The 15,242-nt window shown below is 45.4% G+C and overlaps 1 protein-coding gene across 1 annotated transcript in view; it reads right to left on the bottom strand.

The window, feature by feature from the left end:
• Positions 1 to 1,865: 1,865 nt before the first annotated feature.
• Positions 1,866 to 15,242, bottom strand: part of TYW5 (tRNA-yW synthesizing protein 5) — a 38,274-nt gene continuing 24,897 nt past the window's right edge. The window contains exons 6-9 of the mRNA XM_073646440.1: positions 14,699 to 14,836; positions 13,726 to 13,813; positions 13,433 to 13,549; positions 1,866 to 2,988 (exon numbers count right to left, since the gene is read on the bottom strand). Of these exons, the coding sequence (XP_073502541.1) occupies positions 2,732 to 2,988; positions 13,433 to 13,549; positions 13,726 to 13,813; positions 14,699 to 14,836 (600 nt within the window). The 3' untranslated portion in view covers positions 1,866 to 2,731. The remainder of the gene's footprint in view (positions 2,989 to 13,432; positions 13,550 to 13,725; positions 13,814 to 14,698; positions 14,837 to 15,242) is intronic.

Genomic DNA, 15,242 nt, shown 5'->3' with positions numbered 1-15,242 from the left:
TAAGTCTGTAATTTTACCGCTTTTGGATTAGAAGTGCTGTCACTTTGCCAGTGACGTTTCTGTTTCTGAATTTCTTTGTTCTGGTTTCCTTCTCTATGTTGTGCAGAGCACAATGCATTTTCAATGTGACCAGTTCCATTTAGTTGTTATGAGAAGAGCTGTTGATCAGATCTCTTTAGTTTGTGAGACTCCTCATCTATGCAAAAATACAAACGCTCATCTTTTTATTTTTATTATAGAAAGGTTTCCTTTTTGATATTACCTGGTTGTTATCGACACAAGTTAGAATGCTATAGAAATGAATGCAACGAGTGTGCAATCCATGCTGCAGTGTCCACTAAATGTGAGTGTTACTTTCTGCACTGAATCGTTTTCTCAGTGTTTTTTTTTCCTGTTAAGTTACTGCATTCCAGTCTGCATGTAATCTATGGTACAAATGTTTGTGAATCCACGAATAGCTGTAATGAGGCCCTGCTTGTTCACGAATCAGATGAAAGTGAGGGTTTTTTTTGTCAATATGTAAAAGGAAATTGTCCTGTTTTTGCCTTTTCTGTACTAACTGTAATTATGCTAGATGAATAAAAAAATTCAGAACTGTTAAATGAGGACTGTTATTTTGTTTAATGTATATATTTTTACACTCGTTGAGGTAAAATAAAAAGGCAGTATGTCGGTGGCGTTCCTGATCCAAAAGGACTGCTCAGCACACAATCCTGCAAGCACTAGCATTCCACTGCTGCATGAGCGCACGGCACTCTACAAACCCATAGTCTATTGAGTCAGTACACCGCTCTTGTCCGTGCAGACCCATAGTCTATTGAGTCAGTACACCGCTCTTGTCCGTGCAGACCCATAGTCTATTGTCAGTACGCTGCTCTTGTCCGTGCAGACCCATAGTCTATTGTCAGTACGCTGCTCTTGTCCGTGCAGACCCATAGTCTGTCAGTACATCGCTCTTGTCCATGCAGTCCCATAGTCTATTGTCAGTACGCTGCTCTTGTCCGTGCAGACCCATAGTCTATTGAGTCAGTACACTGCTCTTGTCCGTGCAGTCCCATAGTCTATTGAGTCAGTATGCCGCTCTTGTCCGTGCAGACCCATAGTCTATTGAGTCAGTACACTGCTCTTGTCCGTGCAGTCCCATAGTCTATTGAGTCAGTATGCCGCTCTTGTCCGTGCAGACCCATAGTCTATTGTCAGTACATCGCTCTTGTCCGTGCAGACCCATAGTCTATTGAGTCAGTACACTGCTCTTGTCCGTGCAGTCCCATAGTCTATTGAGTCAGTATGCCGCTCTTGTCCGTGCAGACCCATAGTCTATTGTCAGTACACCGCTCTTGTCCGTGCACTCATGGAGGAGTTGAGTGCTTCCGAGAAGTCTTGAGTAATTGGTGGGGGGTCTTGGGACCTGGACCACACTGATCTGTACCACATTTTAATGGGAAATAACATAAACAAATTTAAATGATACATACCATTTAAAGTATACATGGAAATCTATATATAATGGGCCTCATTTATCAAAACTGTCTAACCGGAAACTCTTGTCCACAGGAACCTGAGTTTATCACTGGTAAGATGAAAGCTGCAGTGATTGGTTGCTATGGCAACAAAGTTCTTTCTTTTTAGATAGTTTTGATACATGTGCCCAACCATGTTTTGATATGCATTGTTAAGGTGTTTTGTTTTTTCGAAAGCAGCATGCTTTGAATATGGTGTTTTTCTGAAGCATTTTTTGTAGCTTTTTTTTCACATTACCAGTCATGTAATCATCATAATTTGTAATAAAAAAAAATCCATGAAAACAGTTTGTATCAAATATTAAAAACAATAACTGCTATTACATTTGATAAATACCCATCACATTTAAAAAAAAATCTGGCTTTTAATACGTTTTTAAATTCCAGAAAATAGGACTGTATAAAGTCTTTGGGCTGGAATCGTACAAAACTGAGGGCGTATTAATAAGAACTGAGAGATTTAAATTAGTATTTAAAGGGGTTATTTCGGGACTTTTGGGGTTTTTTTTTCTTACGTGGCTAAGGACTTGCAGGCAGGTAGTTCCTAACTATCTGCCTGTTCTGCACGGCGCTGGCGATTCTGTGGCTCCATCTGACGTCACGTCAACGGGCAGCTCTTCCTCTTCCAGTCTGCTCAGTTGAAGGAGCGTCCCTGCTGACGTCTTGCTGCTTCACAGCCTAAGCGTTCTAGCGTGTAGCTTTAATAAGGCTACATGCCAAAACACGTAGGTTCTACTCTAACCCCTCGTGTGTATTCAACTACTGGATTGAATTTTAACTATCTGATAAATATGAAGTTTTATTACTACGGAGCTCCTCTCGTTGGGCATTCCTTTCTCTTACCACTGTTTAAGAAGAACTTATTGTAACAACCAAACATAAGTCGGGCCTTCTTTGACTACTGAGAAAGTTGGGAAAAGCGACAATTCTACAGAAGTGTGTGTTACATGCTGATGTATTTGTGAGTGTAGAATAAACATAAGCCCACTGAGAATCAATGCTACTACACAGGAAAACATTGTAATCAGTGTAAAAATACCCAAAGAAAGCTGAATGCCACAAGTAAATGACAGGTTCACACTTTTGGCCACTTTGAAAGTTTCTTTGTGGCAATTGTTATAAATTTACTATCCATTTCAAGAGAACAGAGCTGCAGAAATGTTTTCTAGTTATAAAAGGGGTGATTATACATCCAGTCTGTGTAACAAATGTTATTCATAGTTTGTACTGTAGGCTTTATTCTGTATCCGCACTACCATTTTCCTAGCATAAAAATCTTTGTATTCTTCAGGCAATTCATCAAGTGTCTTTAGCGCCCGATCCAAAATCTGCACGGCTCTTGAGGCTGCTGTGTGGTCCTTGTTACCGTACGTATCTGTTTTATCATAGCAATCAGATGGTAGATGCCTCCAAAAGACATTTACTCCAACTCCAAACTCCTCAGCAACTGTATTGTGAAACCAGAGGGCTAGACCAATAAGAATAAATACGATTATTTTCACAGATGATATAGGGAAAAATTACTACTGCGTAAAAAGACATGCTCATGGCTATAATTTAAAGAAAACTTATGTTCTAGAAACATGGTAGAAATAAACTATACTTATATGAAGCAGTGGAGTCAATAAAGCAAAGCAAAGCTGAGTCAATGTATTCATAAGCCCAGCCCATCCTAGCGCTCCTAAGGTTGATTGATGTCTATAGTAAGAGACAAAATGCTATTGTACTAAAAGCTACCGTATTTTTCGGACTATAACACGCAGCAGACCATAAGACTCATGTAGGTATTAGAGGAGGAAAATAGGGAAAAAAATATAAGCAAAAGATGTGGTCATGATGCCGTTATGGGGGAGGGGGTCTGCTGCTGCCACTGGTATTGGGGTAATGTCTCACAATTCTGTTAATATCCTCCATTCTGGTATGTATGGCCCCTCCTTCCTGGTATACGTGGCCCTCATCCCCATCCTCATATGCATGGCACCCCTTGATCCCCCATCCTGGTATGCATGGCACCCCTTGATCCCCCATCCTGGTATGCATGGCACCCCTTGATCCCCCCCCCATCCTGGTATGCATGGCACCCCTTGATCCCCCCCCCCATCCTGGTATACATGGCACCCCTTTATCCCCCATCCTGGTATTCATGGCACCCTTTGATCCCCATCCTGGTATGTATGGCACCCCTTTATCCCTCATCCTGGTATTCATGGCACCCCCTGATCCCCATCCTAGTATTCATGGCACCCCTTGATCCCCCATCCTGGAATTCATGGCACCCCTGATCCTCATCTTGGTAATGCTTGGCACCCCTTGAGCCCCCATCACGCTGCCCACAAAAAAAAATAAACAATCATACTCACCTCCTCTCTCCTCCAGCGCTGTCCTGCTCTGCTGCCGAGACGTTCACTGTATGAGAAGCGCATGGCGTCCCTGCCTCACACAGTGTGAGATGCTGTGCCGGAATAGTCACTGCTATCCCCATGGGCGTGGGGAGCAGGGAATATTCATTTTTCCCCTTCTCCCATGACAGCACCACCTGAGAGAGGGTATCCGCCCACCAAGGACAGGAACCTACTGAATAAAAAGGCGGTACCTCTCCTCCGCATCAGTTTTTGGTTCCTGTCCCTGATGGGAGCCTCACCAGGTGGTACCTCACGTACCTGGATTATGGATGGTGCGGCCTGGAGGCCGTGGAAGCAGCAGATGGTCCCTGTTCCCAGCCCGTCTGGCTGCTGCCCGGGTCTGCGTGTGGGGAGGAGGTGCTGTTTTCCTTCGGATGCCTCCCCGCGTGCGCCGGGGCCTGCGGCCGGGTCTGCGCCTCGCAAAGATGAACTGAGCGCGCCGGCCGGCAGGTCTTCCGGGCTGCGCACGTGGGGGTCGCGTCGCACCCTCTGACGGAGCGCGCCGGAAGTCCGGGCTGCGCACGCGCGGGGTGCTGACGCGCCCTATCACGGAGTGCGCCGGAAACCGGGTCTGCGCATGCGCGGGTGGGAAGCTGTCATCCCGCTGCAAGCGCGCCGGGTGCCGCTGGGCTGCGCACGCGCAGAGGCAGGTGGATCTGCGGGTAGCGCGCCAGCTGGCTAAAATTAAAAAAAAAAAAAAAAGGAAAAAGAGAGATGAGCACGCTGCCGGAAGGGGAGGAGCCTAAAGGAGGTGGAGCCCTACTGCTTTTAAGGATGGGGAGCAATCAGGATGGCGGTGTCTGCATCCCCGCCATGATGAATGAGGAACCGCAGTCACCTGGGCAGCAGCTGTCACCGCCACAGGAAGTACAGCAGCAGCCACAGCCATCAAAGCAGCGCAAGCAGCTCAAACAAATGGAACGGGAATCTTCCCATCGACAAAGTCACAGCAGTGAGGGGCGTACGAGTTCCGGCAAGACTGGTCAGAAAAGACTTCGTCAGTCCACCTCCGCCAGATGGGAGCCCTCATGTGAACGGCAACCACCGCCTCCGGTACCCTAGTCTGAACGGCAGTGTGGTGAGTGATCTTCGTGAAAGTCTCACCTTGAATAATGTGCTCTTCTCTCTCTCTCTCTTTTCCTCCTTCTTCTCCTTTTATTTCTTGGGGCAGGAGGCGAAGAAGTGTAGTGCTAAAAATAAAAACAGGGAGTGTGCTTTATGCAAAATCGGTCTTCCCACCTCCTATGCCAAAAACCTATGCTCAGACTGTATTCAGAAAACCATTGCAGAAGAGTCCCCCAGGTTTTCTTTAGAATTAAAGGATCTAATCCAGACAGAGGTCAGAGAGTCTTTAAGAGGCTTAACCTCACTCAAAAAGAAGAAGCGAAAACTAGTTTCTTCAGAATCAGAGGAATCAGTGGAGTCCCGTTTTACGAGAGAACTGCCTTCCTCCTCTAATCACTCCTCATCGTCATCGGAGTCTTCGGATGATAATGGGGGGGGCAGACCTTGTTTTTCGGTTGATAATACTGAGAGACTAGTTAAAGCCGTCAGAGGGACTATGGGTATTACCGATACCAAAGTGCCCAGAACAGTCCAGGATGTTATGTTCGGGGGCTTAGACCAAAGGAGGAGACGCTCATTCCCGGTCAATGACAGGATTAAATCTCTGATAGAAAGGGAATGGAAGAAACCGGAGAGGAAGGGTCAGCTGCCGTCATCCTCCAAGCGGAGGTACCCCTTTGAGGATGAGGATGCGGCTAAATGGGACAAAACCCCTAAGATTGACGTGGCCATTTCAAAATCTTCAAAAAAATCCACTCTGCCCTTTGAGGATTTAGGAGCCTTAAAAGACCCGCTGGATAAAAAAGCGGAGTCCTTCCTTAAGCAAACCTGGGAGTCGTCAGCAGGGGCCCTTAAACCGGCAGTAGCAGCGACCTGCACTGCTAGATCTATGATGATCTGGCTTCAACAATTGGAAGACCAGATCAGGGGGAATGTGTCCAGGGAGAAAATTCTATCAGACCTTCCTCTTATGCAGGGAGCGGCTGCATTCCTGGCAGATGCATCGGCAGATTCAGTTAGGCTGGCTGCCCGGTCAGCAAACCTCTCTAATGCAGCCCGTAGGGCGCTATGGCTCAAGAGCTGGCCAGGAGATGTGCAGTCAAAGTCTAAACTGTGCTCAATCCCTTGTGAGGGGGACTTCTTGTTCGGCAAAGGTCTAGATGACATCCTAGATAAAGCCGCAGACAAAAAACATGGATTTCCCATGGTGTCTGGTTCCCGATTTAACAGTTCCTTTCGGAAGAGAAAATACAGCCGCAGTAAAGCTCCCAGAGACCAAGGTAGCTGGAAAGACCGAAAGCCGTATAGCAGAGGCTTCATGTTTGGGGGTCCCTCCTCCGAGAATAAGAAAGCCCCTAAGTGACAGTTCCCCCCAGGTGGGAGGAAGATTGTCCCACTTCCTGCCTGCCTGGAAGAAAATTTCATCCAATTCTTGGATCTTAGGGATAATCAGGAGGGGGCTCACACTAGAGTTCAAGAGCAGGCCCAAGAACACTGTCAAAATATCAGCCCCCAGAGGTTTAGTGGAACAGATAGCCTTACAGCAGGAAGTTCTCTCTCTGCTCAGGAAAGGAGTTCTGGTGGAAACACCTGCACCCGAGCAAGGAAGAGGATTCTATTCGACCCTCTTCCTAATAAAGAAGCCGGACGGCTCCTTCAGGACCATTGCGAACTTAAAGAGACTGAACGACCATTTAATCTACAGGCCTTTCAAGATGGAAACAATAAAATCAGCCATAAAGATGTTATTTCCAGACTGTTTTATGTGCGTCCTCGATCTGAAGGACGCCTACTACCACGTCCCGATTTTGCCAGATCATCAACAGTTTCTAAGAGTAGCTGTACAATTCGGCAGGCACGTAAGGCATTTTCAGTTCGCAGCTCTTCCCTTTGGCATTTCCATGGCGCCGAGAGTCTTCACAAAAATCATTCTGGAGGTCACAGCGCACTTGAGGGAAAGAGATATTTTAGTCATCCCTTATCTGGACGATTTCTTAGTAGTGGGCAGATCAAGTCAACTCTGTGCTCTAGCCCTGGCGGACGTCATGGCCAGTCTAAGACGCCTAGGTTGGCTGTTAAATCTGGAGAAGTCAAGGCTGGAACCAAAGAGGGTTCAGTCTTTCCTGGGTCTCATTCTGGACTCGGAAAACCAAACCTGTCTTCTGCCAGAGGAAAAGAAACTGAAGATCAGATCCCTAACATCTCAGATTGTCAGCAATCCGACCATCACCCTGAGGAGTGCAATGTCTCTGTTGGGTACAATGACGTCTTGCATTCCGGCGGTTCAGTGGGCCCAGCACCATTCCAGATGTCTTCAACAGGAGATTCTGGCAGCGGACAGGCGGCTCAAAGGTCGCCTGAATGGGAAAATATCTCTTCCAGATGTTGTGATCAACTCCCTGGACTGGTGGACATCTCCGGTCAACCTATCTTTGGGGGTTCCTTGGACCTTCCAGGTGTCGGATACAATTACAACAGACGCAAGTGCGGAAGGTTGGGGAGCTCACCTAAGGGATCGTTCTGTACAAGGCCTCTGGTCGGACAGCGAGACAAGCCTCTCTTCCAACATGAAAGAGCTGTTGGCAGCCAGAAACGCGCTAAAAGAATTCAGTTCTGTTCTTCAGGGTCCTCACGTCAGGATAATGTCAGACAACAGATCAACAGTCGCCTACATCAATCATCAGGGGGGTACCAGGTCTCTCCCTCTGATGTTAATAGCGGATCAGATCTTCAGGTTTGCCGAGAGTCGGCTGGTTACGCTCTCGGCACTGCATATAAAAGGGGAAGAGAACATAAAGGCCGATTTCTTGAGTCGTCACATCTTGAAACAAGGAGAGTGGGAGTTGAATCCAGCCGTTTTTCAGCAGATTGTGGATCGGTGGGGACAGCCCCAGATAGATCTGTTTGCAAACAGACACAATCGGAAGACCGAAACCTTTTGCTCCCTGAATCCAAAAGAGGGGGCGTTTGCGGTGGACGCGCTGCAGATTCAGTGGGATTTCACTCTAGCTTATGCCTTTCCCCCTTTAGTACTGATCCCTACTATCCTGAGGAAGATCCGAGAGGAACGGGCGAGGGTTATATTGATCGCCCCGTTCTGGCCCAAGAGACCATGGTTCACTTGGATGAAGAGAATGTCCCAAGCAGATCCATGGGTTCTTCCGGACATCCCGGATCTCCTCAGGCAGGGCCCAGTCTGTCATCCCCAAAGAGCGGGCCTGCATTTGACGGCTTGGATTTTGAGAGGTCGCTATTGACGCAAAGGGGGTTTTCTCCAGATCTTGTTACTACCCTTCTAGCAAGTAGAAAGCCGATAACAACTAGAATCTATGGTAGAACCTGGGCTAAGTTCTTGTCTACCTCGGGTCAGTCTGCCAAAGGGAGGGTTCCTATTGAGGCCATACTAGAATTCCTCCAGAAGGGGTTAAACATGGGACTAGCTACCAGTACTCTTAAGGTACAGGTATCTGCTCTGGGGGCACTGTATAATTATGACTTGGCAGCAAATAGATGGATCATTAGATTTATTAAAGCCTGTCATAGATCCAGACCTATTCCTGTTCCAAGAATGCCTCCTTGGGACCTTAATTTAGTTCTGGAAGCATTAACCAAACCTCCCTTCGAGCCCTTAGAGAAGGTTTCAGAAAAAATCTTAACCTTAAAGACTGCGCTATTGGTGGCCCTGACATCAGCTCGTAGAGTCAGTGACTTACACGCACTATCCATTAACCATCCATTCACTCAAGTATGTATGGATAGAGTAATCTTAATACCAGACCCGGCCTATCTTCCAAAGGTAGCCTCCAAGTTCCATAGGACGCAAGTAATCACTCTCCCTTCCTTCTATCCTAATCCTAGGGATTCTGAGGAATATAAGCTTCACACCTTAGATGTTAGGAGGGTGTTAGTCCAGTATTTGGAAGTGACAAAAGCCTGGAGAAAGAGTGACGCTTTATTTATATCCTTTCAGGGGGCTAGGAAAGGACTTAAGGTTACAAGGGGGACCATAGCTAGATGGGTCAGGGATACTATTACCTTAGCCTACTCTTCTAACAATCTGCCGGTTCCTGAGAACCTGAAGGCCCATTCCACCAGAGCGGTAGCTGCTTCCTGGGCTGAGAAGGCGGATGTGCCCATCGACATTATATGTAAGGCGGCAACTTGGTCATCCCCTGCTACATTTTACAAACATTACCGTCTTGACCTTTCCTCTTCTACTGATCTGTCCTTTGGTAGAAGGGTGTTGCAAGCGGTGATCCCTCCCTCTGGTATTTAATCTCTATAAATCTCTCAGGTGGTGCTGTCATGGGAGAAGGGGAAAAGATCCTAGTTACTTACCGGTAACGGGATTTTACAGAGCCCATGACAGCACCCTATTAATTCCCTCCCCTTTATCACTGTGGTGTGCACTTTTTTTAAGGTGTTTAGTACATATGTTGAGGTGGTGGTTATGTATTAACCTGTCTTCGGAGGCCCTCTCATGCTCTGAAACAAAAAACTGATGCGGAGGAGAGGTACCGCCTTTTTATTCAGTAGGTTCCTGTCCTTGGTGGGCGGATACCCTCTCTCAGGTGGTGCTGTCATGGGCTCTGTAAAATCCCGTTACCGGTAAGTAACTAGGATCTTTCTTTAGTAGCGGCCACAGCGTAGGCTGTAGCAGGTGGCTGCTGCCTCCTGTGCCACGCTGATCCCCCGCTACCGCTCCCCCACACCCACCACAATTCACGGCCATACAGTAATATAGTATTCGGACTATAACACGCTCCCCCACTTTCCTCAAATTTTGGAGGAAAAAAGTGCGTCTTATAGTCCGAAAAATACGGTAAATAATATAAACGTAAAGAGATAAAAAACATAAACTAATACTGAATATAAAGAATTATTCTCATCTTCATAAATGGATATTAGCGGATGGGGCTCGTAAATCCAAGCAATTTTGCAGTTTACTGCTTATTCAATTTTTCAGCCATTCTCGAGATATTAATAACACTTTTTCTTTTGTTTTGCAGTGAGACTGACCACCGTTATTAGACAGCACAATATGAGCAGTCCTTACAAGCCCCAAAATTGGACCCACTGTTTGGGCGCACGGCAGGGCTCGGAAGGGAAGGAGCGCCATTTGACTTTTAGAATGTAAATTTGCTTGAATAATTAGTGGACGCCATGTCGTGTTTGGGGAGCCCCTGATGTGCCTAAACAGTGGAAACGCCCCTCAAGTGACCCAATTTTGGAAATGAGACACCTCAGGGATTTTATCAGAGGTACGACACTGAATTTGATAACATTAGGTCATCATATTGAATATGTTGTCATTAGTCTTGAACGCAACTCTAACACAACCTTACCCCAACCTTAACACAAGCTTACCCCAACCCTAACACAATCCTAATCCTAACCCTAACCTTAACACAACCCTAATAAAACGCTAACCCTAAGCGTATGTGCACACTGTCCAGAGCCGCCTGCGGCACCGACACTGCGGGATAGCGGCCGATGGCTTCCGCTCAATATGCAAATGAGTGGCACCATTTTTTTTTTTTTTTTCACCTGCCGACTTTCCTCATAGAGGTTAGGTCTATGGGGAAAGCCTGCATCCGGACCCGCAAGAGAAATTGACATGCAGCGGTCTGGAAAGATGCACCGCATGTCAGTTTCCGCGGGTGATCCGCAGGTGTACGGAGACGCATATTGCACAAGGGATTTCTACAAATCCCATCCACTATGCTGTAACAGCTGGCTGCTGCGGGTTTGTCGTTGCATAAGCACACTACGGCTACTGATTGTGTGCACATAGCCTAACACAAGCCTAACCCTAACTGCAAAGAATGGGAAAAAATATATTTTATAATTTTTATCTACCTAAGGGAGGGGGGAAGGGGCAAAGGGGGTTTTGATTTATTATTTTTTTCTTTTGATCACTGTGATAGGGTTTATCACAGTGATCAAAAGGAACCAATAGAGAAAATTCTCTATTGTTGTCGGGGGACAGGAAGATTTCGGGGGACAATCAGGGTGAGATCTGGGGACCATACAGGTACTGGGTGGGCTCGGGGGGCTTCATTTCTCTCTCCTCTGACATGTATATCATGTCAGAGGAGAGAGAAATCATTGCAACCACCGGCACACTTTCTTTTTTTCGTGATCGCCGTTATTCACTGAATAATGGTGATCACGTGAGCAGGCATCGTAAAAAACAGCCCTGATCAAACTCTCCAGGGTCTCAGTTACCCCCGGTAGCTGAGACCCCGGAGAATTTCCGACTCTGTGGGGCGCTACAGCCTTACTCCTGAGCGACACATTTTCACGGCCGCGACCAATCAGCAGAGCGGTGCTTAAATTTGGTGCCAATATTGCTGATTGGTCGCGGCTGGCGACCAATCAGCAAAGCGGTGTTTAAATTTGGTGCCAATATCACCAATCAGCGAATCGTATTAGTGAGGACCGGGGAGCGGTGCTGCCTGTGCGGGTACTTCTGCTGCGAGCAGCCGGGAGATGAGCGGCTGCACGCAGCAGAAGTATCCCGACCGGCGGCGCCGCTCCCCGACGGTAGCCGCATGGAGGTCAGCGGCGCCGCCGGTCAGGGTACTTCTGCTGCGAGCAGCCAGGAGATGACCGGGTCATCTCCCGGCTGCATCGCCGCTGACCTCTGTGCAGAGTGGTGTTTAAATTTGGCGCCAAATCAGCGAATCGTATTAGTGAGGACCGGGGAGCGGCGCTGCCTGTGCGGGTACTTCCGCTGCGAGCAGTCGGGAGATGACCGGCTGCTCGCAGCAGAAGTATCCCAACCAGCGGCGCCGCTCCCCGGTCCTCCCTTCACACTTGCCGTCGGGAGATCAGCAGCCCTAGCCGCTGATCTCCCGACGGTAGCCGCATGGAGGTCAGCGGTGCCGCCGGTCAGGGTACTTCTGCTGCGAACAGCCGGGAGCGCCGGTCATCTCCCTTTGCATCGCAGCTGACCTCCGTGCGGCAGATGAGCCGCTAACAGCCCCCATCTTTTTCTGAAATCCCGCGTCGCTGATTGGCCGCGGCTGGACCAATCAGCGACGCGGGATTTCCTGGATAGAAGGACAGACAGACGGGATAAGACGATTATATATATTAGATTACAAACACTTACAGATCTTGTCTTACAACAGTCAGTTTGTGGGGAGGGTCAAAGCTAACAGCAATGTGAGATGACATCTGGAAGTGTTTGTAATGATAGGTTAGAAGTACACACCCCAATAGACACATCTCTTGTAATGTCCAGTTGAACTTTTTTTTTTTTTTTTTAAACTTTGGATTTTTTTTACCACTCAAATAAGAACCTATACATGTTTGGTGTCTACGAACTCGTAATAACCTGGAGAATAATAATGGCAGGTCAGTTTTAGCATTTAGTAAACATGGTAAAAAAAAAAAACAATTGTGGAACTGAACTTTTTTTTGCAATTTCACCGCACTTGGAATTTTTTTCCCTGTTTTCCAGTACACGATATGGTAAAACCAATGGTGGCGTTCAAAACTACAACTCGTCCCGCAAAAAATAAGCCAACACATGGCCATATTGACCAAAAAATAAAAATGCTATGGCTCTGGGAAGAAGGGGAGCAAAAAATAAAAACGGAAAAGGGCTGCGGCGGGAAGGGGTTAAGTAAGCCACTTTTTACATTTTTAGATCACAAGTATATGATATGCATATTCCCGACCACATTCCGACTAGACTGTTTCCGGGTTCGCTCAATACATTTGTGCCCATCGAGTTGGAATGTGGCCAGTAATATGCACATCGCATACTAGCAGTTTCCTGACCTGCCACTCCCGGCGCCAGCAAAGGAAAAGCCTCACAGTGCGCAGTACACATAATGTAAGGATTCACAAGTCTGCAGTCACATAGAATGACTGCAAACATGGCTTAAGACCAGACAATCCCTTTAAGTAATCTTGGGAGGGTCACAGCAGTCTGATACCTACTAATTGGACATTGATGACATAAGCTTTCTTGGTGATATGCCATCAATGTCGTTTCTCTTGTTAGCAAGAACAATGCATGACAATACATGGCTGACATTTTCTAAGGTCAGTTATCTGTCTGACAAGTTTATACTTGTTCACACCTATGTCTTCTTTTAGAAGTGGCGGTCAGTTTTTTCTGTTTCCATGTATAAGCTTTGATTGAGCACCCCGCCTCTATGCCACAGGCGATTTTAATTACAGCAGGATCTTATTATCCCATACAGAAGCAGACGGCTGTCTCTTGGAGAGGTATTCACATTGATAGGGTCCTGGTATTTTGAGAAACGCCTTATCGCGGCTACCAGGTACACATGAATTGGCCAATTTCTCATTTATTTCTATTTTCTACAGCAGTAATGCTATTCATATTTCATATATTTCATGTTCGCATACTTAGCGTTAGAGTGCTACTTTATTTGTTAGCAAGTTTATACAAATACAATTATTCACCTGGGATAAACAGCACATCTCCAGCTTGTAAGGTACATTCATATCTTCTAGCTTGTGAAAAAAGAGGATATTTGATCAAATCTGGGTTATCCACATCTAACACTTCAGATTTGTCACCTGGAAAAAATAAGAAAACATATTCAGTTCTTGAAACTTCATTAATATAAATATGTACCTCAGATCAGTCTATATCACAGATTTAAAAGCAACATTGTACAACCTGGTGTATAAAGTCCAAACCTCATACCTGTGCCGGACCAATGACTAATATTCAGCAATGTTCTTTTCTTTACCTGATAAATATAGAAAAGGAGCATCCCGTGGGCTGTATAAGACCACCCGTTTTGTTCCTGTCACCTGAATCAGCAAGTTATCCATAACCTAGAAGAAGATTTTTGAGTCAGATATACAAGAAGAATCATCAGAACGTGCAATCCTATTTAAGGGTATTGTAATAAGGCAAACTCACATGATTTGCTTCGCTTTTAACCTGCAGATCAGAATCTGCAGCAGAATACAGTACAGGTAATTGTATGACATAAAAAAAAATTGAAAAAAACATCCATTTAAAAAATAAATTTTCATTGCTGAATTTGACTTGCGGTGCAGATTTTATAACCTGCAGCATGCCAATTCTGTCGCAGATTGTTTGCTGATTTTATTGGGGAAGTCATATTATAGTACTGCAAATTCTGATCTGGAGAATCTAGATTTACAAACAATTCCACAGATGCAAATCTGTTACAAAAAAAACTGAGGCTTCTGACTTTTGCAGGAAAATGTAATCTAAACAGCATACGTCAGGGTATTGCAGATTTTCTTGTGGATTTGTTGGATAAATACTGGAGAGAAAAAAAATCAGCAATCCCCCTCTTTAATTCCCGCATCTCTCTTTTATATCAAATATTGGAAGAAAAAAAAGAGAATAAAAATATTATTTTTTATATATATAGCAGTGAATTCTGAAAAATACTGTAAATAATGATTCTATGTGTTTCCTAAATGATCAGCCTTCTCCTCCTCTTCTTACAGAAGCACTCTTTCCCCCCTGCTCTGTCTAATGTAGAAGACAAGGAAATTTAGCCCTGCCTTATCTGATAAGTATGACTTTTACTTCAAGAGAAACTCAATTAAACTGGAACACATATTTAAATATATCAATCCAAAATGTAAAATTTAAGATATATACGGTACGTAAATCAGAGGGAAATGGAGCAGTAGCCATAGTTTAGAAAAGTTGTTTGTATTTCTATGGTTCTATCATACATCATAATGTGTCCAGAGCTGTAGTCCTGGTGAGCTGATTCGGAACACACTGGAGAAAAACTGGTCTTTCTCAAAAAATTCAGGTATCTGAATGTCTTCTGCCAACTCTGGAAACTGTTTGCTGATGTCTGCAAGGTCCTGCATATAGGAAACAAAACAGGAGGTGGTGTGAAAAGCAGAATCATTCACATGAGATTTTTTATTTTAATACAAATATCTCAATCCAATGTCATTTTTTTTAATTGAAATAAATCCAAACTCATTTCCTGTTACAGAGCTATCAAGAGAATGAAGAGGTGCTTGCACTTGTAAGTGTTCATCTCCATTGAAGTCTTTGGGGTTCATAGAAAGTGATACAACACAAGGACACCATAAAAGTCTGAAAAATGTTATAACCCATGTAGGGTCTAATCTAATCACTGCATGACAATGGATAAATGAGATAAAAATAAATAATCTTCTAATTTTCCTACTGTATGGGTAGAGCAGGTATTTTCATAGGCTACAAAAAACAGTTTGTGTTTTTCCGGAAGTCATCTAGTTG

Source organism: Phyllobates terribilis, unplaced genomic scaffold (assembly GCF_046119375.1).
Source record: "Phyllobates terribilis strain yellow unplaced genomic scaffold, ASM4611937v1 Scaffold_9__5_contigs__length_417890890, whole genome shotgun sequence".
Classification (NCBI taxonomy): Eukaryota; Metazoa; Chordata; class Amphibia; order Anura; family Dendrobatidae; genus Phyllobates; species Phyllobates terribilis.
This window is presented reverse-complemented; position numbering and strand designations above follow the sequence as displayed.